The sequence below is a fragment of the Schistocerca serialis genome, chromosome 1 (genome assembly GCF_023864345.2).
Source record: "Schistocerca serialis cubense isolate TAMUIC-IGC-003099 chromosome 1, iqSchSeri2.2, whole genome shotgun sequence".
Lineage (NCBI taxonomy): Eukaryota > Metazoa > Arthropoda > Insecta > Orthoptera > Acrididae > Schistocerca > Schistocerca serialis.
In genome coordinates this window covers 518,868,341-518,894,468 of record NC_064638.1, presented here as the reverse complement: position 1 = coordinate 518,894,468, position 26,128 = coordinate 518,868,341, and the positions used below count along the sequence as shown (strand labels likewise).

Genomic DNA, 26,128 nt, shown 5'->3' with positions numbered 1-26,128 from the left:
CCAAGGAATTACAATTACGAGCAACTTAAATTGGAAAGAACACATAGATGATATTGTGGGGAAGGCAAAACAAAGACTGCGCTTCGTTGGCAGAGCACTTAGAAGATGCGACAAACCCACTAAAGAGACAGCCTACATTACATTTGTCCGTCCTTTGCTGGAATAGTGCAGCGCAGTATGGGATCCTTACCAGGTAGGACTGACGGAGAACATCGAAAAAGTGCAAAGAAGGGTAGCTCATTTCGTGTTATCGTGCAATAGGGGTGAGGGTATCACTGATTTCATACACGAGTTGGGGTGGCAGTCACTGAAACAAAGGCCGTTTTCTTTGCGGCGAGATCTATTTATGAAATTTCAATCACCAACTTTCTCTTCTGAAAGTGAAAATATTTTGTCAACACCCACTTATGTAGGGAGAAATGATCATCGTAATAAAATAAGAGAAATTAGAGCTCGAACAGAAAGATTTAGATGTTCCTTTTTCCCACGCGCCATTCGAGAGTGGACTGGCAGAGAAGTAGTATGAAAATGGTTCGATGAACCCTCTGCCAGGCACTTAAGTGTGAATTGCAGAGTAACACTGTAGATGCAGATGTAGATGTAGATCCCCACTGCATCCTCAGATGCAGAATTGATAGGGAGTGGTGGTTTTGGGGCCACCAGAGGGTCCTGTTTCTTAGCAGACTTCTTCTTAGTTTGCTTGCTGTCTCACTTCTCTTTAGGGGCTTGCTGGGAAGATTTCTCCAAAGCAGCTTCAGGCATGGAGGAAGGCCATGAAGCTCTTCGTCCAGCAGTTTTGGCTCCTTGAGCCACTGGCGATTGTCCACTGTGGCAGCAGTGGAGACCTTAGAAGAGGACCCCTTCTGCATGAGAGGAGCCGGAGGACGCTGTTGCTTCTCTAGCATGGGGGAGGGGACCGATGTCCCCTGCATTTGGGGGGGGGGGGGGGGGAGGGGGGCGCCTCACTCCCGAAGTAGGTGCTTTGACATGTGCCCAAACTTCCAGCACTTAAAGCACCACATAGAGGAAAGGGCGTATGGTTTAACGTCACAGCTGTCAACCATCGCCTTGACTTTTTCAGGCAATGAATCACCATCAACAGCCAAGATGAAGGCACTGGTGGTAACCCTGTTGTCGTTGTGTCCCCTGTAAACGTGCCAGATGAAATGAACACCCCGCAGTTATAAATTGGTGCAGAGCTCGTTGTCAGACTGCAAGAGGAGGTCACGATGGAAAATAATCCCCTGGACCATGTTGAGGCTTTTACAGGGAGTGACAGAAACAGAAATATCACCCAGCTTGTCACAGGCAAGTAATGCTCAGGATTGGGCTCTGGATGCTGTATGAATCAAGACTATGCTGTTTCACATCTTGGACAGCACTGTCACTTCTCCAAACTTATTCTCAAGGTGATCAACGAAAAACTGAGGCTTCGTAGGTAGAAAGGATTCCCCATCAGTTCTGCTACAGAATAAAAACCGAGGCGAACATGGCTCTCTCCATTCTGTAGCTCTGTGTTCCTCCCATGGTGTAGCGAGGGAGGGTAATGATTTAGGGTCATACCTGTCAACATTGTATTCTGTCTTGCCCTTCTTAGAGACTGCTGGTGCCGTACGGTCACCAGCAAGAGTTAACTTAGTCTGCTTCATTGTAGGTCATCCACCCTGATGCTACCCACTCCGATCAGGGGCTCTCCCCAGGTGCGCCACCCAGCCACAGCAAAGGCCAACTGGCATGATGGCTGTTGCCAGGAGTCCTGATGCCCCAGGAAAACAGGCATATACTCCTTGGAATACGTGGGGAGTTTACAGCTCAGGCATCAGCAGTGTGATCCCTGTGTTGTCAGGGGGCTACCACCAAATGGACCGGCTACTGCACTGGATATTGGGTGCAGAGAAATCCAATATTGTCATGGGGGCGAAAGAGGACAGGAGACAACGGAAGAAGATGACATACCCTGGAAAGTGTCCTCACCCAAATAGTTGAATCACAGGTGGAGATGCAAAGCCATGAGAAGAGATTCTGGAGATCAAATCCAAGGCCTCTCGTGCACCACGTAAGGCATCCTTCCCCATATGGCCCGCACTTCTGTAGAATTTTGAAAGTGGCAGGTCAAACCATATAATGGGCTGAAAAGTGTGAGATTCGTTTTAGTCGCCTCTTACGACAGGCAGGAATACCTTGGGCCAATTCTAACCCACAGGGGTGTTGAGCTGCTGGCCCAACACCTTCTTGTAAAGTAGACAACAAACACACACACACACACACACACACACACACACACACACACACACACTGGCTGCAGAGGCTGGACTGTATGCAGCAGCTGCACTTGCACCTGGGTTGTAGGTGTACAGAGGAAGCTTGGGTGGGGAGGGGGAGGATAGCAGGGTAGAGATGGGAAAGGTGTACTGTTGCTTGTGGGAGCACATAGGGATGTGGTGGGAAAGGGAGGGGTGGGGTGGGGAGTTGCAAAAGGAGAGAAGCAGAGGACCGGAATGAGACTGGTGGTTGTGTTAGTGAAATGAATAGAAGGCTGTGGTAGTGCTGAAGTGGGAGTTGGAAAGGGGACTGGTATGTGAAGAACAGGGGCTGTCAAAGGTTGAGGCCAGGGAGGTTATGAGAATGTAGTACATATTGCAGGGAGAGTTCCCAACTGCGTAATTCAGAAAAGCTTATGTTGGCAGGAAGATTACAGACGGCACAGGCTATGAAGCAGTCATTGAAGTGAAGCATATTGTGTTGGGCAGCATGTTCAGCAGCTAGGTGGTCCAGACATCTCTTGGCCACAGTTTGTCAGAGTCCATTAATGCTGACAGGTGGCTTGTTAGATGTCATGCCCACACAGAAAGTAGCGCAGTGGTTCAACCGTAGTTTGCAAATCACATGACTGTTTTCACAGATAACCCTACCTGTGATGGGATAGGTGATGCCTGTGATGAGACTGGGGTTGATGAATGTGGGATTATGTATGGGACAGTTATTGAATCTAGATCTATTGCAGGGTCATGAACCATGAGGCAAGGCAAGGGGTTGGGAGTAGGGGTGGAATGGGGATCGATGAGGATATTGCATAGGTTTGGTGGTTAGGGTATTTCTCCTTTCAGGGCATGACAAAACCCTGGCAGAGAATGTGATTCAGTGCCCCAGTCCTGGATGGTACTGTGTCATGAGTGGGGTCCTCCTTTGTGGTCATACAATGGGAATATGGGAGGTGATTAAAGAGACAAGGCATGGGAGATCTGTTACTGTACAAGGTTGGGAGAGTAATTTCACTCCATGAAGGCTTCAGTGAGATTCTTGGTATATTTGGAGAGGGACAGCTCATCACTACAGAACCCATTGTGACAAACGGCTAGGCTGTGTGTGGAAGTACCTTCTTGGTAAGGAATGGGTTTCAGCTGTCAACATTGAGGTGTTGCAGGTTGTTGGTAAGTTTGATATGAACAGAGATACTGATGAGCCATCCTCCCTCATCCATCAATCCCAGTCTCATAACAGGCATTACCTATCCCATCAAAAGCAGGCACACCTGTAGAAACAGTCATGTGATATGCAAACTAAGCTTGAACCACTGTGCTACTTTCTTTGTGGGCATGAAAACCAACAAGCCATCTGTCAGCATTAACAGCCACCGGAAAACTGTGGGCAAGAGATAGATGCACTACCCAGCTGCTGAATGTGCTGCCCGACAAAATGTGTTTTACTTCAGTGACTGCTTCACAGCCTGTGCCATCTGGATGCTTCCTACCAGCAGCACCTTTTCTGCATTACACATGTGGGAACTCTACCTGCAGTATATACTACATTCTCATAACCTCCCTACACTCAACCTTTGATAGTCGCTGTTCTTCACCTATCAATCCCCTTCCCAGCTCACACTCCAGCACTACAAAACCTTCCAGTCCACCAACACAACCACTAGTCTTTTTCCAGTCCTCTACTTCTCTCATTTTGCACTCTCCCTCCTGTCCCGAACACATCCCTACACATTCCCGCAAGCAGCACTACATCTCTCTCCATCCTACGTGCTATCCCTCCTCCTCCCCACCCAAGCCTCACGCTTACCTCCCACCACCCACAGATTGCTTCTCTTATCAGGCACAGCTGTTGTATGCACTCCAGCCTCAGCAGCCAGACACAGTGGTCAAGTATGTGTATGAGAGTAGTACTTGCATGAATTTTTGTGTGCTTTTCACTTTAGAAGAAGGGGTTTTGACCAAAAGCTCAAATGTATAACAATCTATCCTTTTCATCAAATTGTTGTTATGCCATTCTGTATTTCCCATTGTTTGATCTTCTACATTTCACTACTTGTACCAACTAGTAATAAAAATAAGTAAATTTACAAAATAATCTAAAAGTTACATATCAGAGAAGAGTTATTCTATGTTAGTCTTTTTTCCCATATAACAACAAAGTTTTAAATATTAGTGTATTCCAAAAAATTCTTGAAAATTAACATAAGACAACTGTTTTAACCCTCGAGTGGGAGTGCCCGTGTATAAAGTGTGCCAACCACAAATAAAATTGTTTTGCACCATTCCATTGATGTTTCACAATTGTGAACCCATTATTCATTAATAAAGTTACCTCCACTTTTGAAAATTGTTTTCCCCAAAAGGTAATTCAAATCACACAGAAGTCAAAAAATAAACCATGGATTACCCAAGGGATAAAGATATCATGTAGGGCAAAAAGGAGACTGTATCTACTATCTAGGAACAGCTCTGATGTTAGAATTGTAATGCATTATAAAGAATACAGGAAAATATTAAAGCAAGTAATGCAGAAATCGTAGCAGCTTTATTATGAGAAAAAGATAATTACATCAGGCAACAAAATAAAAACTGGATGGGATATAGTGAAGACAGAGACAGGTGGGACCAAAAAGGAAGAGGAACAGATAACTCAAAAATAAATGAGACTGTGGTAACAATTGCAAGTAGTGTTGCTAACTTCTTAAACAAGTACTTCATTTCTGTTACTGACACCTTGGGGTTATGAGGTTCGGTGAACAGTGCAATGGAGTATCTGAGACCAATCTTTAAAAATAACTTCAGTAAAATGGAAATGACTTACGTCTCCCAAAGAAGTAGCATCCATCATAAAATCCTAAAAATCTAAGTATTCCATGTTGTATGACAACATATCGATGACATTAATCAAAGACTGCTCATGCAAGTTGAGTTCTGTCATGAGTTATTTGTGTAATCACTCTCTTATCATGGAACATTTCCAGACTGGCTAAAATATGCAGAAGTTAAGTCTCTTTACAAAAAGGGGGATAAAGAGATACCATCAAACTATCGCCCAATTTCACCTTTGCCCACTTTCTCAAAAATAGTTGAAAAGGTTGTGTTCCAGTGTCTTCTTAAGCATCTGACTGCAAATAATATGTTGTCCAAGTCACAGTTTGGATTTCTTAAGGGTTCTGATACAGAGAAAGCTCACTTACAGTGAGAATGTACTTAATTCATTAGATAATAAATTAGAGGCTACTGTCATTTTCTGTGACCTGTCAAAAGCCTTTGACTGTGTGAACCACAGAAAGCCTTTGACGGTGTGAACCACAGCATTCTCTTAAGTAAATTAGAATATTATGGTGTCACTGGCAATTCTGCGAAATGGTTTGAGTCTTATCTATCTAACAGGAAACAAAGAGTGTCATTGCAAAATACTTGTGCAATGAGCACTCAGTCTTCATCTGACTGGAAATTAATTGCATCTGGTGTTCCTCAAGGTTCCATCTTGGGTCAACTGCTTTTTCTTGTGTACATTAATGACCTCTCATCTGTACATTGCCATATACTAAGTTTGTTTTGTTTGCAGATGATATGAGGGTGGGAACTTAAGTAGTGGCAACTATTTATTTACAGCTCGTACAAAATAGATATGTGTTTCAAAGTTTATTGACCTTCAAAACAGTCACCAGCATTGTGTATAATCTATTGCCAGCGATGTGGAAATCATAGGATACTCTTAGCAATGCCAGTTGTGTTGACAGTTCATGCGGCACAGTCTATTGCCCGATGAATTTGTAGCAGTTCTGAAGCGAATGCCATGAAGTGTTTCCTTCAGTTTAGAAACTGAGTTGAACTCACGAGGGCTTAAGTCAGGGGAGTGCAGTAGGTGGTATAGCACTTAGCAGCCCCATCAGTCAAACAAATCAGTAACAGCTTGCACTTTACATGTTTGAACATTGTCCTGCAAAACGATGGTCGGGTTCTGTAGAAAGTGTCATCACTTTTGTCTCTAAGCTGGTTGTAGGTTGTGTTCTAAAAATGAACAGCATAGAGACAGAAGTGAGACACTTTCTGCAGAACCCGACCATCATTTTGCAGGACAATGTTCAAACACGTAAAGTGCAAGCTGTTACTGATTTGTTTGACTGATGGGGCTGCTAACTGCTATACCACCTACTGCACTCCCCTGACTTAAGCCCTCGTGAGTTCAACTCAGTTTCTAAACTGAAGGAAGCACTTCACGGCATTCGCTTCAGAACTGATACAAATTCGTCGGGCAATAGTCTGCGTTGCTTGAACTGTCAACACAACTGGCACTGCTAAGAGTACCCTGCGACTTTCACATCACTGGCAATGGGTTATACATAATGCTCGTGAGTACTTTGAAGGTCAGTAAAACTTAGAAACACATATCTATTTTGTACAAGCTGTAAATAAATAGTTGCCACTATTAAAGTTCCAACCATCGTACAAACATTGCAATAAGTAGCAAGTCAAGTACAGATTTAGAAATAGTTGCTTAACAAATTTTCACTGGCATTAATAAGTGGTTTAAAGCTAATTCACTGTCATTAAACTTTGAGAAGACCCACTATATGCAGTTCAGAACCTGTAAGAGATTTCCATCCAGCATGTGTATAACATGTGAAGACATGCAGATCGGAGAGGTTCACAGTGTTAAATTTCTGGGATTACAACTCGATAATAAATTCAGTTGGGAAGAGCATACCTCAGAATTGCTTAAGCACCTAAACAAGTCTGTGTTTGCAGTGAGAATGATGTCAGATGTAGGAGAAATAAACACAAAAAAACTTGCATACTTTCATTCTATTATGTCATATGGGATCATATTCTGGGGCAACTCATCAAACCGAGCGAAAGTTTTTAGGGTGCAAAAGCGTGTGATATGAATCATTTGTGGTGTAAATTCAAGAATATCATGTAGAAACCTGTTCAACGAATTTTGTATTCTAACCACTGCTTCTCAGTATATTTATTCCTTAATGAAATTTGTTGCAAGTAATACATCTCAATTTCCAACCAATAGCTCAATGGAAATGAAGTCCCACACTACTTGTCAGAGTGTAGGGGAATGATGCGGGACACCCGCACCACCGTACTAGGCAAAGTCCTAATGGAGGTGGTTTGCTGTTGCCTTCCTCCGACCGTAATGAGGATGAATTATAATACTGAAGGCAACACAACAACACCCAGTCAGCTCGGGGCAGCTCAATGCATACTATCAGTGCTAGGAATAAGAACAAATTACATAAAGACCTAAAATCACTTACCTTGGTCCAAAAAGGAGTCCAATATTCAGGAACACACATTTTCAATAAATTGCCAGTTACCATTAAAAACTTGGTTTCAGATAAAGCACGGTTTATTCAGAGTTTGAAAGACTTTTTGACAGCTAACTCCTCTTACTCTATAGATGAATATCTTAACAGAGACTGTCAAGCTAGTGAATAACAGTGTTTCATTCTGACAGTGTGTTAATTCTATAAGTATTAGCTGTTCCAGTTTACTGCACTGTATTCACCTATTTTGACAATCTCTTGACAAATGATCAGGGTAGTAAGTATTATACTCAAATGTTTTATGTTTTTATGTTATACTTTCTGACATGCTCCACAGCCACAAGAATCATCTCATTTTTTGGGTCTATGGAATGAAAACTGAATCTAATCTAATCTAATCTACCTATTCCTTCAGTTAACATAGTGACAAATTGTGTTCTCAAACAAAATAAGTAGTGTGCTTCATGAGAGAGAAATAATGTTCCGGGCAAGAAAATGACCCAGATAACAAGCTAGCAGCTCAATCCCATAATAAGACAACTGTCTATAAGATAATTAGTAATCAAATAGGCAGTTGTTGGGACTGATCTAACTGCACTGTTTCATGCTTCGAGTGGGTCATTATTGTGGGATAACACCTGTCTGTGGTAACAGAGTGATATAATGAAACTTTATTTTTTTATTGTTTAATTGAACATGGCTTTAACTCATATAATGTAAATTTAGTTTACCATATTTTCATTAAGCAGAGATTAAAGTGTGACCTGGCTCATACATGTTTACCTGAGTAATGTAAAGACAAACTATTCTTTACACGTGTACAAAGTAGTTCACATGCCCGCTAGTGTTATGAACAATAACATGTCCACTCAAGGGTTAATATACAGTGTTTAAGGAAGTCTAATATTTTGAGAGGCAGCATTGCTCATCAAAACAAGTAACACAAGTCCAATAAATATTGTCTAGAAACATGTACTTTCTGAGATCTGAACAATCGTTTATGAATGGGACTCACTGTAATGTCCATCTATGGTAATCTATCTAATGACCTTTGGCATAAGGAATCACACACTCGTTGAAGTTGGCCTAGCTCTTATTGTGATGGCATGCATTGAACACATGATCCTATGGCATCTATATGTCACTTCAAGTGTCTCCGTAATCAAATCTTGAGAATTGAGATGTGGAGGATAAGAAATCCCCATGTCTGTGAAATGTTCCTGCAAATTACAATGAAAATTTACTGTTTTAGTATTGTGGACGTACATCTGTAATCTTAGCTGACATGGTATTTCATATACCAATGTAAGTAATATATTACTGAAAAAGGCATAATGAACCCAATTTAATTCATGGGGTACCATATATGACCCTATTAATCTGTCACTAACATCACCTGCCAGATTGTTGATTGAGAAATAGTGCTGTTGATCTCTTTCTGTGACTGCAAGGGGATTTTCATCAGACCACACAAGATGATTATGAGAATTCGTGACACCACCTCTTGTGAACTTCAACTCATTAGTAAATAAAATATTAGGTCTACACAACACTTTTGCAACATCCTTTGGAAGAACTGCAAATATCCATATTCGTCTTGAAGCCTTAGGGTCTGGATGTGGTGAACCTAGTGTGGATACAGCAAATGTTAGTGAAGTATTGCTCAGACAATAAGATGACTCACATGTTCTACTGATGCCATCTGTTAATGTGTAGGTTCCATGATTTCTAATCACTAAATATATCAGGCATACAAACTCAGAAAGTCTTAAACCATTTACCTTGTGGGGTGCTTGAGGAGCTGTGCCCTAAGATGCTGGAAAATTCAGCCAAATAGCTTACCTGTTGGTATTCTATGATATGGATATTTTTCGGCACAGAGGGCATGAGCTCACAGGCTATTACCACTAGCTGAAAAATTGTAGACAATCATATCTCAACATCACTTATGGAACAGTACAGTTCTGTGGATAACAAGATGTGAAAAAGAGAAAAGAAAATGTACTCAATCATTTTTATGTACAAGCAGCACAGTGACAGTAAACAAAATATGAACCCATTTATTTAACATAACCAGAGTTATGAGTAATTCACTGTACAGCAACACACACTAACATGAACAAAATGTTTTTCAGTGCCTCCTAAGCACAAGTGTTCAGATTTCAGAAGGAACAGGTTTCTGAATCCATGTTTATTGCACTTTTGTGCTTTTGCAGAATGCTACTACATTCCATAATATTTTAATACTTTTTAACACCCTGTACATATTTTTTCTAATGGTGATTATAGTGCCTGCATATGACATAAATGCTGACAATAATAACCAGTGTCCTTTATTGCATTGCACTAGTTATCTATCTCATACAGAATCTGCATTTCAAGTATTAGTCCTTCAAGGCAGGAAAAACTTAAAAGAGTATTTTCTTTCATGTGCATCTGTACACAGGGGAATGAAAAGAACTGTAGCTTTATCCACCAAGTATTATAAATGAGACTTCACTATCATTTTCCACCCTGATGTCCAAAATTTGATCCAGTGACTTCTGTTTGACTTTGGAAATTAATTGATTTAGTCAAAAGTGTGAAACTAAACAGAAGAATAGCTTGTTACCAATCAGTTCATTAAAATCTCTCTAAACTTCAGAAAGTAAAAAATTTAAAAAATTGTTATATGCCTTCAATTTCAGTTCATTTAAATATTAAGAAGAGCATAGAGTAAATTTATATATGGTACAAACTCATTTTTTACTTACAGATCATAAGATGAGATATAAAACCAACAGGATAAAAATACTGTACCTCAACAACTTCAGTTGGCAAATCTTTTAGTTTCACAACAGAATTGCAAAACCTATTCTTAAGCATTGCCGGATGTAAACGTTTGTGAGTGAAGAGATGAGCCATCAAGAGAACAACATTTAGTTGTGTTTCCTTTGATATACTCCCATCTTTTTCAGTAACACATATATTGTGTAGAAGTCCACTCCGCAACAGATATGCAAAAACAAGATTCCCTGGTTCATGGTAATGTAAATGCGTCACTATCCCTGAAGAAAGATGCTGTGGTCTGCCATTATCATCCAGAAGTTTCTGAAACAATAAACATGAGTAATCCATAAACCTTCAAACGCTGTGAAAAATATACAAGCAAGAAGGACACGCATTATGAAAAATTAAGATGGTGTACCAGGCAGATAAGATTAACTCACCTATTAAAATTAACTAATGAAATAAATGAGCAAATATTTTTTCTGTAGTAGGAAACAATTTTTTTAGATGTGATTATTTTCATAAACAGATAGTCCTGGATGGAACACAAGTAATGGAAGGGGCAGAGGTAACCTCTCATACAGCAGACACAGAAACAAGATTGAAAGTGATGCTGAACTTTGCAAAGTACTTCCTTTTTACAAGATTTTATATAAGCAGTAAATTCTTTTACGGTTCTAAGAATTTTTGAGATCTATTCCTATCTATGCACTCTCAGTGAAGTGGCACGAAGCCATAAAAGGAATCACATAATGCATCGGTGAGTATGTCTAGGGGGTCTTAATGAAAATAAAGAAGCTGTCCGATATGCCACTGAAAGGGCAACATGTAATCAGCTGTGGATTGTGGTGTACACTGAAATGAATGTTGGATTCATATGGGTCTTATGATCATACTGGCAGAGAAAGCAGAGAAGTACAACTCTGCTTGTAGAATTTCAACTAAGCTCACAACCTGCACTATTGCCCCTAGGACTGAACATGGCTCTCTGGTTCTGAGTGATTTGTGCCACAGAGTTGAGAGCTGGTCAAGTATCAGAGGCTGCTACCCAGGTAGGGTTGAGAGCTGGTCAAGTATCAGAGGCTGCTACCCAGGTAGCAGGTGATATCTGGGATGCATGCAAGTGTTTTTTATTTGGTGACTTTCTGTCCAGTCCAGATAATGGCTGTACTGGACCCCAAAGTATTAGTATAAGACCCAAAGATGAGACTATTAAAATTCTAGTGATTCACTGCCAATATGTTTCAAACAAAGTCACACAGTTTTAAGACCCCCTAAAAAGCAGAGGAGTTCACATAATACTAGGTACAGAATGACAAGAATGATAGACAATAATTTAAACTGACTTCGGTGAGATATCTGGACAAAATCTAAATGTACATCAAAAGGATAGGCTAATGGAAAGTGGAGGTGGTTTTCCTGTCACAGCAGATGTGAAACACAAATCCATTAAGACAAAAATAGCAGCTGCAAACAAGGCTTTTTTGGCAACACTCAGTACCAAAGACTGGGCATGAACTTACAATGTGTCCTTCTATTGACCATCAGACTAATCCCCAGGTATAAATGAAAACATTAGAGATAACCTCAGCTCGCTTGCAAGAATGTTCCCCAATCATATTGTAATTATTGCAGGAGGCTTTAATCAACCAACAACTTATTGTGACAATTTCAGTTTAGGAAGTGGTGGGTGTGAGAAGACAACCTGTTGAACAATATAAATTCTTTTTCTGAAAACCACTTAGAACAGACAGTGGGGATCAGTGGTATGTGCAGCGAGTGGCAGACTTTGGTTCACTAGTTATGCAATCTGTATGCACAGATATTGTTTACAGAATATTTGTGGGATCCATCCTAGAATACTGCTCAAGAATGGGACCCATACCAAATAGGATTGAATGAGCATACTGAACTTAAACAAATAAGGCAGCACAAATGGTGACAGGTTAGTTAACCCATGTAAGGGTGTCATGGAGATGCTGAAAAGCCTGAAATTGTACACATTTTAAGATAGATATCAACTATCCCCCAAAAACCTGCTGACAAAGTGTCAAGAAAAAGCTTTAAGTGGGGCATTTGGAAATATACAACAACCCCTTTCATACTGACCAATCTCATTGTTAAAAATATTTTCCAAAATATTTGAAAGAGCTGCATGGAAACAGATAGTTAACTATAATAATCTGCATAATATTATCCAGAACAATCAGCATGGTTTACAAAGAAGACACTGCACTGTGCAAGCCATTAATGAACTTATTACAAAAATTAGTAGTAGTCTAGATAAAAATATGAATGTATAGGGCATCTTTTGTGACCTAAGTAAAAGTAGATCACAAACTGCTCCTTCACAAGCTAGAAGCATATGGTTTTAGTGAAAATTCACAGAGATGGATGTCATCATACCAATTAAACAGGAAACAAAGAATAGTAATAGAAGAAACTGGTAAGAGAGTCTTCTCAAGTTGGAAAAAGACAGAACAATGTGTGCCACAAGGATCTATCCTTGGGCAAATATTGTTCTTGTATTATATAAATTACCTGCCGACTAACATAAATTCAGACACTATTCTTTATGCGGATGACTCTACACTAATACTCTGTTGCAAGAAAAGTGAAAATTTAAATAGTCGTCTTCAGCAGTTCCTGGCTGAAATCGAGGCCTGGATGAGAAATCAGACCATGTAGATGTCATGTGTCACCGTCCAAATAGTCTAATATTTGCAATGAATGTTATAAGCAGTATAATTCAAACACCATTCAAAAAAGTTTTATAACATGTATATTTTGTATCTGTGATTAGGTATGGTATAATTTTTTGGGGATCAGAGAAAACAAACTTACAGAGAGTCTTTAGGCTACACAAAAAAAATCATTAGAGTCATAGTAGGTGCAGAAAAAAGACAATTTTGTAGACCTCTGTTCATGGCCCTTGATCTTATGACTGTTACTGGCCTCTCCATCTATGAGACAATTAAGTTTTCTAAACTAAATCCACAACTTTTTGAGGATAGCTTGTTTAAGCATGATTATGAAACAAGAAATAAATATCAGTATAAGTTACCAACTCATAGGCTAAAACTGCTGGAAAAGACACCTTACTATATGGGTATGAGGCTGGGAAATAAAGTCTGTAAAAAATTTAAAAATTATGAACCAGAAGAATTTGGACATCACTTAAAAAAATACCTAGCAAGTAAATATAACAGTGTAGAAGAATTTATGACTGACTGTCACAAATAACTGTGCCTGATGTTACATTTTATTCTGTCATGCTAAAAAAGTACTGTAAGTAAATACTTATTCTTAATTTAATTTTATTTTCAACATGATTATTTTAAATCATTTTGTGGTACTTAAAATTACAAAATAACTGTAATTATTCTGTATACTTTCAATTATAAAGTAGCTTTAAACTGACGAGTCACCTATGTCCCAATCATCTGACTGTGTATTACAAGTTATGTGACAATAAAGTTTCTGTTCTATTCTACTGCTCCTACAGGGGCTATAAAGATAAGATCAGCCTAATTACAGTCTGCACAGAAGCATTTAAGCAATCATTCTTGCCACACTACTTACATCAGTAAAACAGAAAGAAGTCCTCAAAAGTGTTACAATGGGAAGCATCTTCTGTCATTTACTTCACAATGGTGTGCAGAATATACATATGAACATAGTTATAGACAGTTTGGAAGACCACTAATGATGGAAATTTATTAAGACTAATGTGAAACAAAACCTGACTCCTTTGATAAATAGGCTGTAGTGGCATATCTCTAAGAAGGACCTTGAACCTGTAGTTCTCAATTTCAGCATGTAGAGGAACTGTGACTGAAGTTTACAAAAACAGGTAACCACACATCAATAAATATGTACCTAGTTTAACAGTTCACGGTAAAAGGGACTGTCTACAATATTGCTAGGTAACAGACTAGTGTAGCACTTGACCTTAATGTCTAGTTTAGCAACCAATTCAAAATCACAAATACTGTAATGTCCTGTAACTACTATTAGCATCTTGCATTCTTTGTTTATTGCTGTATGGGTTTACAAATGCTGCTGAATTCAAACACACATTATTTTCACTTTAGAGAACACATATAGTAAGTAAAATTGACACTATAAAAACTACTGCAAAATAACAGCAGTAATTTCAGTTATGTTCAATAATGTATTTCACAACCAGATAAATTAAAGTGTGCAGAATGTGTGAGAATGTTAACATTTAAAGTAACTGCATAATTAAAAAGTAATTTAAAGTCTTCTGGAATTAACTGTTTACAAATCTCATTTTCTAAAAATATATACAGAAGAACACATTAAATCAAAATTCTGTTTATTTTAAATGTATTTGTACTTTTTGGTAAAATTCAGTACCCTAAACTTTTATAAAACCACAAGTTTTAATGTCAAGTTTAATTATGTACATGTCTCAATAACAACATCATAAAAGAGCAGTGTTGCATATTTATAAAGGCTTGAGGCAGCTGTGCTCACCAGTGCAGCAGAGTTAAGTTGTTGACAGTGTTAAGTTAGTTGTAGCTCAGTTATTTTCAGGTCAGTGTTTGTTAATACGTAGAAACCACCAGATCACATTTTTGAGCTAATATTATTTGTTAAACTTTTAAGATGTAACATGAGTTGTCTTGGATGTGAAAGTTGAATGAAGAATGTACTAAGTTCTGTTTTCGACTACTACTGGAAACAATAAGCACAGGAACATATGGAATTAGCTGTCTAGCTATTAATGTACATGGAAGAACTTTGTTATTCAACACCCCATACTTTAAGTACTTTATTTAAAATTAATTTCTTTCTGCATTACAATTCAACGTAAATAATCTCTCAATGATATTCATTGGCTTGATGTTTTGATAAAATCATCTAAAATCTCTAACTTAACTTCTTGCTTATTTCAAATAATGGCTTTTGTTATTCTCAGTAACCAGATAGTAACATTAGAATATACTGCCTTTGTTTTTACACCTGTTGCACAGTAGTAGTAGTTTCTTTACACACAGATCCAAGAGCTGCTAAATGAAATGTGTCTCACTGTCTGAAGAGCAATGCATGAAGGCTTCAATGATTTCAATAGCAGAATCTTATCAAAACACCTTTCACAAAACCCGCAGAAATTCTGGTTACTTGTACATATAAATGCTGTCAATGGCAAGAAAGATAATATCCAGATAACTCATTGATAACACAGGAACAGAAACTGAGGTTAGCAAAGCAAAAGCAAAAGTGTCTCACTCTCTTTTCAACTATTCCTTTGTAGGAAGATACAGGATTACTATCCCAGTCTAATTCTTATACCACTGCCAAGATGAGTGAAAAAGATATTAGTATCAGCAATGTTAAGTAACATCTGGAATTGCTAAAATTGAATTAGGGTCCAGGGTGTGATGGAATCCCTATCAGATTCTGTTTAGAATTGGTGTAATGGTTCAGGGATTCCGGACTGGAGCAGATTCGTTTGCCACGAAGACCTAGGCTGTAGGGAAGGGACCGTTTGATGTGGAATGTGTGGCAGCTGTCATAATGGAACCCATTCCAGATCAAACGGTCCCTTCCCTACAGCCTAGGTCTTCGTGGCAAACAAATCTGCTCCAGTCCAGAATCCCTGAACCATTACACCAACAACCTGAAAACAGCTTTCGCATCCCGCAACTACCCTCCCGACCCGGTACAGAAGCAAATAACCAGAGCCACTTCCTCATCTCCTCAAACCCAGAACCTCCCACAGAAGAACCCCAAAAGAGCCCCACTTGTGACAGGATACTTTCTGGGACTGGATCAGACTCTGAATGTGGCTCTCCAGCAGGGATATGACTTCCTCAAATCCTGCCCTGAAATGAGATCCATCCTTCATGAAATCCTCCCCACTCCACCAAGAGTGTCTTTCCACCGTCCACCTAACCTTCGTAACCTCTTAGTTCATCCCTATGAAATCCCCAAACCACCTTCCCTACCCTCTGGCTCCTACCCTTGTAACCGCCCCCGGTGTAAAACCTGTCCCATGCACCCTCCCACCACCACCTACTCCAGTCCTATAACCCGGAAGGTGCACACGATCAAAGGCAGAGCCATGTGTGAAAGCACCCACATGATTTACCAACTGACCTGCCTACACTGTGATGCTTTCTATGTGGGAATGACCAGCAACAAACTGTCCATTCGCATGAATGGACAGAGGCAGACAGTGTTTGTTGGTAATGAGGATCACCCTGTGGCTAAACATGCCTTGGTGCATGGCCAGCACATCTTGGCACAGTGTTACACCGTCTGGGTTATCTGGATACTTCCCACTAACACCAACCTGTCAGAACTCCGGAGATGAGAACTTGCCCTTCAGTATATCCTCTCTTCTCGTTATCCGCCAGGCCTCAATCTCTGCTAATTTCAATTTGCTGCTGCTCATACCTCACCTGTCTTTCAACAACATCTTTGCCTCTGTACTTCCGCCTCGACTGACATCTCTGCCCAAACTCTTTGCCTTTACAAATGTCTGCTTGTGTCTGTGTATGTGCAGATGGACATGTGTGTGTGTGTGTGTGTGTGTGTGTGTGTGTGTGTGTGTGCGTGTGTGTGTGTGTGCGTGCAAGTGTATACCTGTCCTTTTCTCCCCTTAAGGTAAGTCTTTCCGCTCCCGGGATTGGAGTGACTCCTTACCCTCTCCCTTAAAATCCACATCCTTTCGTCTTTCCCTCTCCTTCCCTCTTTCCTGATGAAGCAACCGTTGGTTGCGAAAGCTAGAATTTTGTGTGTATGTTTACTCCAAAGTAAAGTTCTGTGGGGAACTATCAGAGCCCTTTGAAATTCGCACAGGTGTCCGACAAGGCGATGGCCTCTCACCTCTCCTTTTCAATCTGGTGTTAGATAAGGTCATAAAAGAATGGGAAACATCACAACAGGGGATAACCTTAGGAAACCTACAGATTAAATGCCTGGCTTTTGCAGACGATTTGGCGATTGTCACGAAAGGTATAAAGGAAACAAAAGACGCTATTGAAAAACTGCACGAAATTGCTTCCAAAACTGGACTACAGATCTCTTACGAAAAGACACAGTTTATGAGCACAAAGAAACTCTCATCTCTGAACACAAAGTATGGCATGATTTACAAAACGGCAAACTTCAAATATCTCGGTGAAACACTACAAATGAGTGGACATAACAGAGACTCAAACGAAGAAAGAAAGACTAAACTGGACAAGGCATACAAAGTAGTGTGGAATCATTACAACAAGAAGTCTATCTCACAAAAAGCCAAATTACGCCATTACGACACGGTGGTGCTCCCCGAGGCACTATATGCAGCAGGGACCACACTAATCCTAGGGCATACACGTATCAGACAATTAGAAAAAGTAGAACGGAAAATACTTAGGGAAATATTTGGCGCAACTAACAACATTGGAATATGGATCAAGAAACCTACAGAGGAACTGTACAAACATACAAAGACAATCACAGAAAAGATTAGAAAACGCAGACTACAATTCTATGGACACCTATACAGAATGCCATCACACAGGCTGGCCAAACAGATCTTTGACTGGGTAACCACTAGAAACAACAAATCGGTGGCAGAGGTAGAAAACGACCTGAACCAACTCAACATAACAGCAGACACAATAAACGACAGAATAAAATTCAGAAACATCATTAAGAAAAGTAAACTACGTGAGATACACTGTGACAAACGAACAGGCATAAAATGGACCGAAGAACGCAAGCAAGATCACAGCCAGAAGTTGAAAGAAATATGGGCAGCCAAAAAGGCAATCAAGATGAAGCCGAAGACACAAAGCCGACAAAAAGCATGGACAGAGGACCGGAAACAGAAACACAGCGAACGAATGAGGGAAGTTTGGGCAACAAGGAAGGCAGCAAAAGGAACTGGCCATGTAGTTTAGTCCAAATGCGCTCTTTAAGGGCAAAACACCAATAATAATAATATATATATGTAGTAGAAATGTAGTTTTATATCATTTATTAACTTGTGCTGAATCTGGAAGACTAAAAATTGCTGCAAATCAAGAAGGTGCTGTATGCACAATTGAACGGAAACTAAATGTTTCTCAAGAACTTGACAGAGACGAGTCAGTCACTAAATTAGCCTCTGAAATGGGTGTTGGAGTGACAACTATTAAAGAATGGAAAAAGAACCAAACTAATCTTGAAGTTTTTGTTAATGATACAAGGTGAAAACACTTTCAAAACTACAAATGCATTGAAAAAACAAAAGAAGACTTGAGCTTTTGCATTACACTGTGTGGGGTTGGTTTTATCAGGAAAGACATTTGTAATTGGCAAATCTAGAGAAAAGAAAAGTCTTCAAAAACATAAACATGTCAGAACTTCCTGTTTATTACAGAGTTCAAAAAAGTGTTTGGATGAATGGTAATTTGTTCAGAGAATGGTTTTTTGATGCATTTGTTCCAGCTGTTAAGAAATGCTTGAAATCAAAAGACCTTCCTGCCTATGCAACTGTATCAGTAGACAATGCCCCAGCTACTCCTCTAATTCTGAACTTCAATAAGGTGACATAGTAGCTATTTATGCCACTGCCCCCCCACCTCCAATGCACCCCCCCCCCCCCCCCAACTACCCTCCTCAAATGACTTCAGTAGCCCAACCAATGGACCAGGGTATTACTAAGTGGTTAAAACAATATAGGAGGAAATACATCAGCACTTAGAGAAAACAAAAGAGGATTGTGATTGTTTTGAAGCAGTGAAAAGCCTCATCATAAAAAATTCATTTTACACAGTTGCTTGAGCTTGGGGAGAGTTTAACCACTCTACAAAAATCGTGGAAGAAGGTTTTTCATGCCTAAACCAAGGACAAGAACTTCCAGAAACTAATGAAACAGACACTGCAGATTTAGTCACTGATTCGCAAATTCTTCAGAATGGTATACAGCCTGCTGATGTAGAGTACTGGCTAGCAGAAGGTGACTTTGCTGATGTTACTAGGGAAGAAACTGAAGATGATAGATCAACAATCTAGTTTTCCAACAGTGTAGTGTTGAACAAGAGGAGTCAGATGATGAAGAAAAGAAAGAAAAGATCATCCACTATGGCCAGCCGGAGTGGCCGAGCGGTTCTAGGCACTACAGTCTGGAACCGCGTGACCGCTACGGTCGCAGGTTCGAATCCTGCCTTGGGCATGGATGTGTGTGATGTCTGTAGTTTAGTTAGGTTTAAGTAGTTCTAAGTTCTAGGGGACTGATGACCGCAGAACATAAGTCCCATAGTGCTCATAGCCATTTGAACCATCATCCACTATGCAGAAACGGATGTGTTAGAGACTGCCTTCAAATACTTGGAATAACATTCAACTACTACAGCTATGGATGGATTGTGGGCAAAGAAGTGGCATGACGCAGCAAAGAAATTGAAACAAAAAATATTTCACACTTTTTAATTTGATTTCAGTGTCTACAATTTTCTGTTTTCCTATCTTTTTATTGGAAATGTAATTGTTTTACATAATTTTGATTTATTAGAGTGTTTTGAGCTTTTTAAGTGACTTGTTTCAATCTCTCCTGATTATCTGACCTTTTTAGCATCCTGGCCACCCTATGGTCCATAAATGATAGTTAATTGAGATTCTACTTCATTAACCACAGCAGCACATAAACAGTGTTATATACTTAGCCATTTTGGAAATGCTTCCACCCTTAGCCCAAAATCCAGTGTTCATGCCCTTTTGTATGTTGGATAAATTGCTTCGTTTCTGCATTACGACAATGACTGCTCTGTTTTCTGCATCCCTCTGACATGTTTATATGCCCTCCATGACAGTGGTCCCACTAATTGCTTCGTTCCTGCATTACGACAATGACTGCTCTGTTTTCTGCATCCCTCCGACATGTTTATATGCCCTCCATGACAGTGGTCCCACTAATGTGACTGGACCATGTAGGTCCCACATCTACAACTACACGGATACTCCGCAAGCCACTGTTCTGTGTGTGGCAGAGGGATCCTCTACCACTACTTGACATTTCCTTTCCTGTTCCATCTGCCCTAATTTCTCATATCTTATGTTTATGGTCCTTCAGTGCAATGTATTTTGGCAACAGTAGAATGATTCAGCGGTCAGCTTCAAATGCTAATTCTCTAAAGTTTCTCAATAGTGTTTCTCGAAAAAGAACGTCGCCTTCCCTCCAGGGATTCCCATTTGATTTCCTAAAACATCTCTAGAACACTTACATGTTGTTCTAATGTACCGGTAATGAATGTAGCAGCCTGCCTCTGAATTACTTCGTCTTCCTTCATTCCACTCTGGTACAGATCCCAAACTCTTGAGCAGTACTCAGGAATATGTCGCATCAGCGTCCTTTATGTGATCTCCCTTACAGGTGAGCTACTCTGTCCTAAAACTCTCCCAATTAACTGAAGTTGACCATTCACCTTCCCTACCACAGTTCTCACATGCTCATTCCACCCCATTTGGTTTGCAACATTACTCCCAGATATTTAAACAACTTGATGTGTCAAGCAGGACACTAGTAATACTGTATCCAAACATTTCAGGTTTGATCTTCCTACTAATCCACATTAAGTTAGATTTGCACATTTAGTGCTAGCTGCCATTCATCACACCAACTGGAAATTTTGTTTAAGTTGTCTTGTATCATCCAGAAATCGCTCAACTTTGACACCTTACTGTACACCATGGCATTGTCAGCAAACAACCCCAGATTGCTGCCTGCCCTGTCCACCAAATCATTTATGCATATAGAGAACAACTGTGGTCCTATCACAATTCCCTTGGGCACTACTGACAAAAACCTTGTCTCTGACAAACTCTCGTTGTCGAGGACAGCATTCTGTGTTCTGTTATTTAAGAAGTCTTCGAACCACTCGCATATCTGTTAACTTATTCCATATGCTTGTATCTTCATTAACAGCCTGCAATGGGGCATCATGTCAAATGTTTTCCGGAAATCTAGAAATATGGAATATGCCCATTTTCCTTCATCCATAGTTCTCAGTATACCATGTGAGAAAACAGCAAGCTGAGTTTTGCACAGGCAATGCTTTATAAAACCTGCTGATTCATGGAGTTAAGCTTCTCAGTCTCAAGAAAGTTTATTATATTCGAACTGAGACTATCAAGGATTCTGTGGCAAACAGAAGTTAGTGATATTGGTCTGTGATTTTGCGGGCCCATATATATATATATATATATATATATATATATATATATATATATATATATATATATATATATATAATGGAAGGAAACATTCCACGTGGGAAAAATTATATATAAAAACAAAGATGAGGTGACTTACCGAACAAAAGCGCTGGCAGGTCGATAGACACACAGACAAACACAAACATACACACAAAATTCAAGCTTTCGCAACAAACTGTTGCCTCATCAGGAAAGAGGGAAGGAGAGGGGAAGACGAAAGGAAGTGGGTTTTAAAGGAGAGGGTAAGGAGTCATTCCAATCCCGGGAGCGGAAAGACTTACCTTAGGGGGAAAAAGGACAGGTATACACTCGCACACACGCACATATCCATCCACACATACAGACACAAGCAGACATATTTAAAGACTTTTTTAAATATGTCTGCTTGTGTCTGTATGTGTGGATGGATATGTGCATGTGTGCGAGTGTATACCTGTCCTTTTTCCCCCTAAGGTAAGTCTTTCCGCTCCCGGGATTGGAATGACTCCTTACCCTCTCCTTTAAAACCCACTTCCTTTCGTCTTCCCCTCTCCTTCCCTCTTTCCTGATGAGGCAACAGTTTGTTGCGAAAGCTTGAATTTTGTGTGTATGTTTGTGTTTGTCTGTGTGTCTATCGACCTGCCAGCGCTTTTGTTCGGTATATATATATATATATATATATATATATATATATATATATATATATATATATATATATATATATATATATATATATATAGTAATAAACTTAAAAATGGCGTAAATAAGACAACAGATTAACGAGTAAAGTAAAGCAAACATTCCAACAGTACAGTAGTCTGTCAACTGAGAACATGTGAGGAGTGTGACTCAGATAGACACCTGCTGTGACAGGAGGAAAATTTATCGATAACACTGGCACATTGTTTAGATGTCAGATGGATGATCGGACACATGGTAGGATAACACAAGGAGTTAGATAATCGATGTTTCATTGTAGTGTGTATGGCAATATGGCACTATCTGCAAACGGTGCCAAGGCAACTGTGATGCATCGCAGGCCATAGATAACAGGGGTAAATGACAGCTGCAGAGATGTGTATCAGAGAGTTGATATGACACTACTGAACAACTGACCACCCAAATAATAATAACGGCGTGTGACGAGGGCCTCCCGTCGGGTAGACTGCTCACCTGGTGCAAGTCTTTCAGTTTGACGCCACTTCAACGACTTGCTTGTCGATGGAGATGAAATGGTGATGATTAGGACAACACAACACCCAGTCCCTGAGCGGAGAAAATCTCCGACCCAGATGGGAATCGAACCCGGGCCCTTAGGATTGACAGTCTGTCATGCTGACCACTCAGCTACCATGGGCGGACACCACCCAAATGAACCAAGGAGCTATCAACAGTGTCTCCTCAATGACTGTTCAGTGAACATTGCTGCATATGGGTCTCTGCAGCAGGCACCTGGTTCATGCACCCATGCTAGCTGCTGTTCATCAGCGATGAAGACTGGAATTTGCATGCCAATACTGTAACTGAAAATCCATTGTGAGGCAACAGATGTACAGGTGGCCTTTTCAAATGAATCATATTTTATGCACCATCAGGTAGATGGCCACTGCCATGTATAGCGCAAAAAGTCTGAAAGCAAACAAAAGTCAGAAGGCTCCAGGCTGGAAGTGAGAGCATTATGGTCTGTAGAATGTTTTGTGGCATTTCCTGGTTGATCTCCTTGTTCTGGAAGGCACCATGGACTAACATACATACACATTTATTCTTTGGACCATGTCCACCCGTACATGAGGTCTGTAATAATATTACAAGAAGGAAAGTTGCCTTCAAAGGCCAATGGCTGGAATCTTTAATTGTGAGAGTTTTTTTGTTGTGCCTATCTGAGTCTCAGCATCTCCACTATATGGTGAGTAGCAACTTTCCTTCTCATAATATTGTTACATTATAGCAATGCGATGTGTCACAGTGTACATACATAGTTCAAAGTGCACCGGAATGAGTTTACCATGCTCCCCTGGCCACCAAGCTATCTGGATTTAAGCACATTCGACAATCTGAGGTACCACCTCAATCGGGTTGAATATGCTGTGGATCCCTAAGTGAGAATCCTCCTGCAGCTGGCCACAGCACTGGAATTGGCATGATCCCACATCCCCATTGATACCTTCCATAGTGTCACTGACACTCTTCCTGCATGCCTTGCTATGGTCTGCACCGCACAAGGTGGTTATCCAGGCTTTTGACAGGTGGTCACATTAATGTAATTGGACAGTGTATTTCAAACAGGTCTAACTAGGGATAACGAACATGTGTAAAGAAGGGTGAACAAATGGTAGCAGGTTGGTTTGAATTATGGGACGGCATCATGGAAATGCTAGACACTTGAACCAGGAGACATTTGAAAAGGGATACAAACTATGTTGTGAAAGCCTACTTACAAACTTTAAAGAATCTGCTTCAAATGAGGAATCCAAGAATACAACATGAAATGAAATCCCGGTGGTTTTTGGAATGGCATCAGTGTTACGTCTCTTGTGTGCAATCTTGAACCCCCTTATGTTGGATATTAGTAGATTTATTTAATAACATTTATTTTGGTTGCTTCTCTTTACATTTTTGCTGAGCTGCACCTGCTATTCAGTGCCCCTGCTCCAGCAGTATTCACAGGACTCTTTCTTGTGCATGGATGGGTGCTGAAAGAGAGCATGATTTGTCTTCCAAGCTAGTTGAATGGTGTATACAAGTCAACTTTAAACCTTCTGTATTCACTCTCTCTTTTAAAACATCATCGTTTTCCATGTTTTTGACAATGCACTTTCATATACTACAAGCTTGACAGACTGTCTTATAGACATATGTAGCTTGTGCAAGAGCAAGACAATATGTATATTTTAACATAAACCAATTTGACAGTTCTTTGTCAAATTTGACAGTTCTTTGTCACAGCATCCATTGTAGCCAGCATCCACTGCAGTCAAGTCCTTTTGTCTTTTTCTCCTTCTCTCCAAAACACCTTCAAAGCTTGCCACCAAGGAACAAGCAGCCCCACACAGCAGGTGGATATGGTCACTTATCATCTCGCATTGTAGAACTGATGGGTTCAAGCTGTTCTCCCACCTGCACATATTGTAATAATATCTCCCACAGTAGGATGTTCCGACACATATTACTAAACATAATGAATATGAGAGTGGGACATGTCATCACAAAAATGTGATTTCACACTTAATCAGATGTGACCACTTAATCACATGATCAGATGAAAGATGTCATGTGAACCATCTTAATCAACTAATTACAACAGATTGTTAACTGAGCCCTTTTCTTTCAATCCCCACCTCTATAACTTTCATTTCTGCTTTTATTAATCACGGTCTAGTTTACAGAACTCTGTTTCTTATATTTATCATATGCATTGTCTTTGACAGCATTATTTTGTGTAAATTACAACTACAACATCAATTAAAAATTCTCTGTATACATGATTGTATGTAATCATCTCAATATAATTAAACTTTCTTTTCCAGAATGAATGAGAGCTTTTCTCTCCTCTTGAATCTTTTGCCCGTAAAGTTACCTTCTACTTGACGTCTTTTGTATGCATCATATTTCACTTTGCCACTCGACTATGTATCTTTAAATTACCAAACTCTTATTGTGTCTGAAATTTTATGTTTCTTATTTGTTTAGCCAATCATCAGTATAATTCTCCTGTAGGTACCATAATCACTAATGAAACATATTCCATTTTTATTAACTTACTCCCACACAAGTTTTTTTTTGTGGATTGTTTACAAGTGAAATAATTCACAAGCTTGCTTTTGCCTTGTCACTGATGAATGTAGACTGTGTATCTTTTATGCACCAGTGGTAGCCACTGCTGCTTTACTCCCACTCAATGAATGTTTAAGCATAGGCTAGCTACCTTGTTTCTTTTATGCACCAGAGGAGCGACATGCTTATTTGTAAATTCAATCTGCAACTGCTAACTGCAAATTGTGGACATTTAAAAAAATCAAACGTGCACAGAAAAACTGCTGTCTTCCTTTGACACTAACCAGGTAAGTCTCTTTACATTGTACTATTTTAGATAATCCTTCTTGACTGAGAACAACAAGTACTTACTTCTACACCACCTTCTAGGAGCAGATGTTTCTTAATTCTTTTCCATTTGAGATGTCAGCGTCCCTTTAAAAATCCACCTTCTATGATTTGGTTCAGGTCATTCTTTCTGTAGAAGCACCTAATCTAAGTGTTGCCCCTCCCTTCTGAAGGTCCATGTACCCTTTACTCTCCAACACATTTATCATACCAGGAACACTGCATCATAAACACTCACCAATATGTGCCCAACCCTTTTCCTTATTCATTTAAACAAAGACAATGCTCCTTAACCCTCTGATTCTTCCTGGTTGCTATAAACTTTCTTTCCCATGTTCCTCTAAATTTACATTCATACCTACAATTCTATATAGTTCATTTTTATATTACCATATTTCAGATCGCAGATCATTTTAGTAGATCAGTAATGTCTGTAAACTCTTCACTACTAATGCTACCTAAAAATATTGTTGCTCTTATTTTAAATATATTAGACTGTCATAGCACAAACGTATT

At 39.7% G+C, this 26,128-nt stretch overlaps 2 protein-coding genes across 4 annotated transcripts in view; both read right to left on the bottom strand.

The window, feature by feature from the left end:
• The window catches only part of LOC126474316 (probable ATP-dependent RNA helicase DDX60), a 228,203-nt gene that overhangs the window by 65,473 nt on the left and 136,602 nt on the right, over nt 1-26,128 (bottom strand). For all 3 annotated transcript variants that reach the window (XM_050101799.1, XM_050101792.1, XM_050101785.1), the window contains one exon: nt 10,346-10,636. In XM_050101799.1, the coding sequence (XP_049957756.1) occupies nt 10,346-10,636 (291 nt within the window). The remainder of the gene's footprint in view (nt 1-10,345; nt 10,637-26,128) is intronic.
• Nucleotides 8,392-9,486, bottom strand: LOC126474339 (uncharacterized). The gene is made up of 3 exons (XM_050101809.1): nt 9,328-9,486; nt 8,943-9,173; nt 8,392-8,766 (listed from the first exon to the last, which is right to left on the bottom strand). The coding sequence occupies exons 1-3, from the start codon at nt 9,431-9,433 to the stop codon at nt 8,693-8,695; spliced, it is 411 nt and encodes a 136-aa protein (XP_049957766.1). The 5' UTR covers nt 9,434-9,486; the 3' UTR covers nt 8,392-8,692.

Excerpts from the sequence above, each read along its gene's own strand:
- LOC126474339 (XM_050101809.1), bottom strand. The coding sequence starts at position 9,433 with ATGCCCTCTGTGCCGAAAAATATCCATATCATAGAATACCAACAGGTA. Across the intron at positions 9,174-9,327 it reads CTCCTCAAGCACCCCACAAG|GTTCACCACATCCAGACCCT; the intron begins GTAAATGGTTTA and ends TATCCACACTAG. Across the intron at positions 8,767-8,942 it reads CTCAATCAACAATCTGGCAG|GAACATTTCACAGACATGGG; the intron begins GTGATGTTAGTG and ends TGTAATTTGCAG.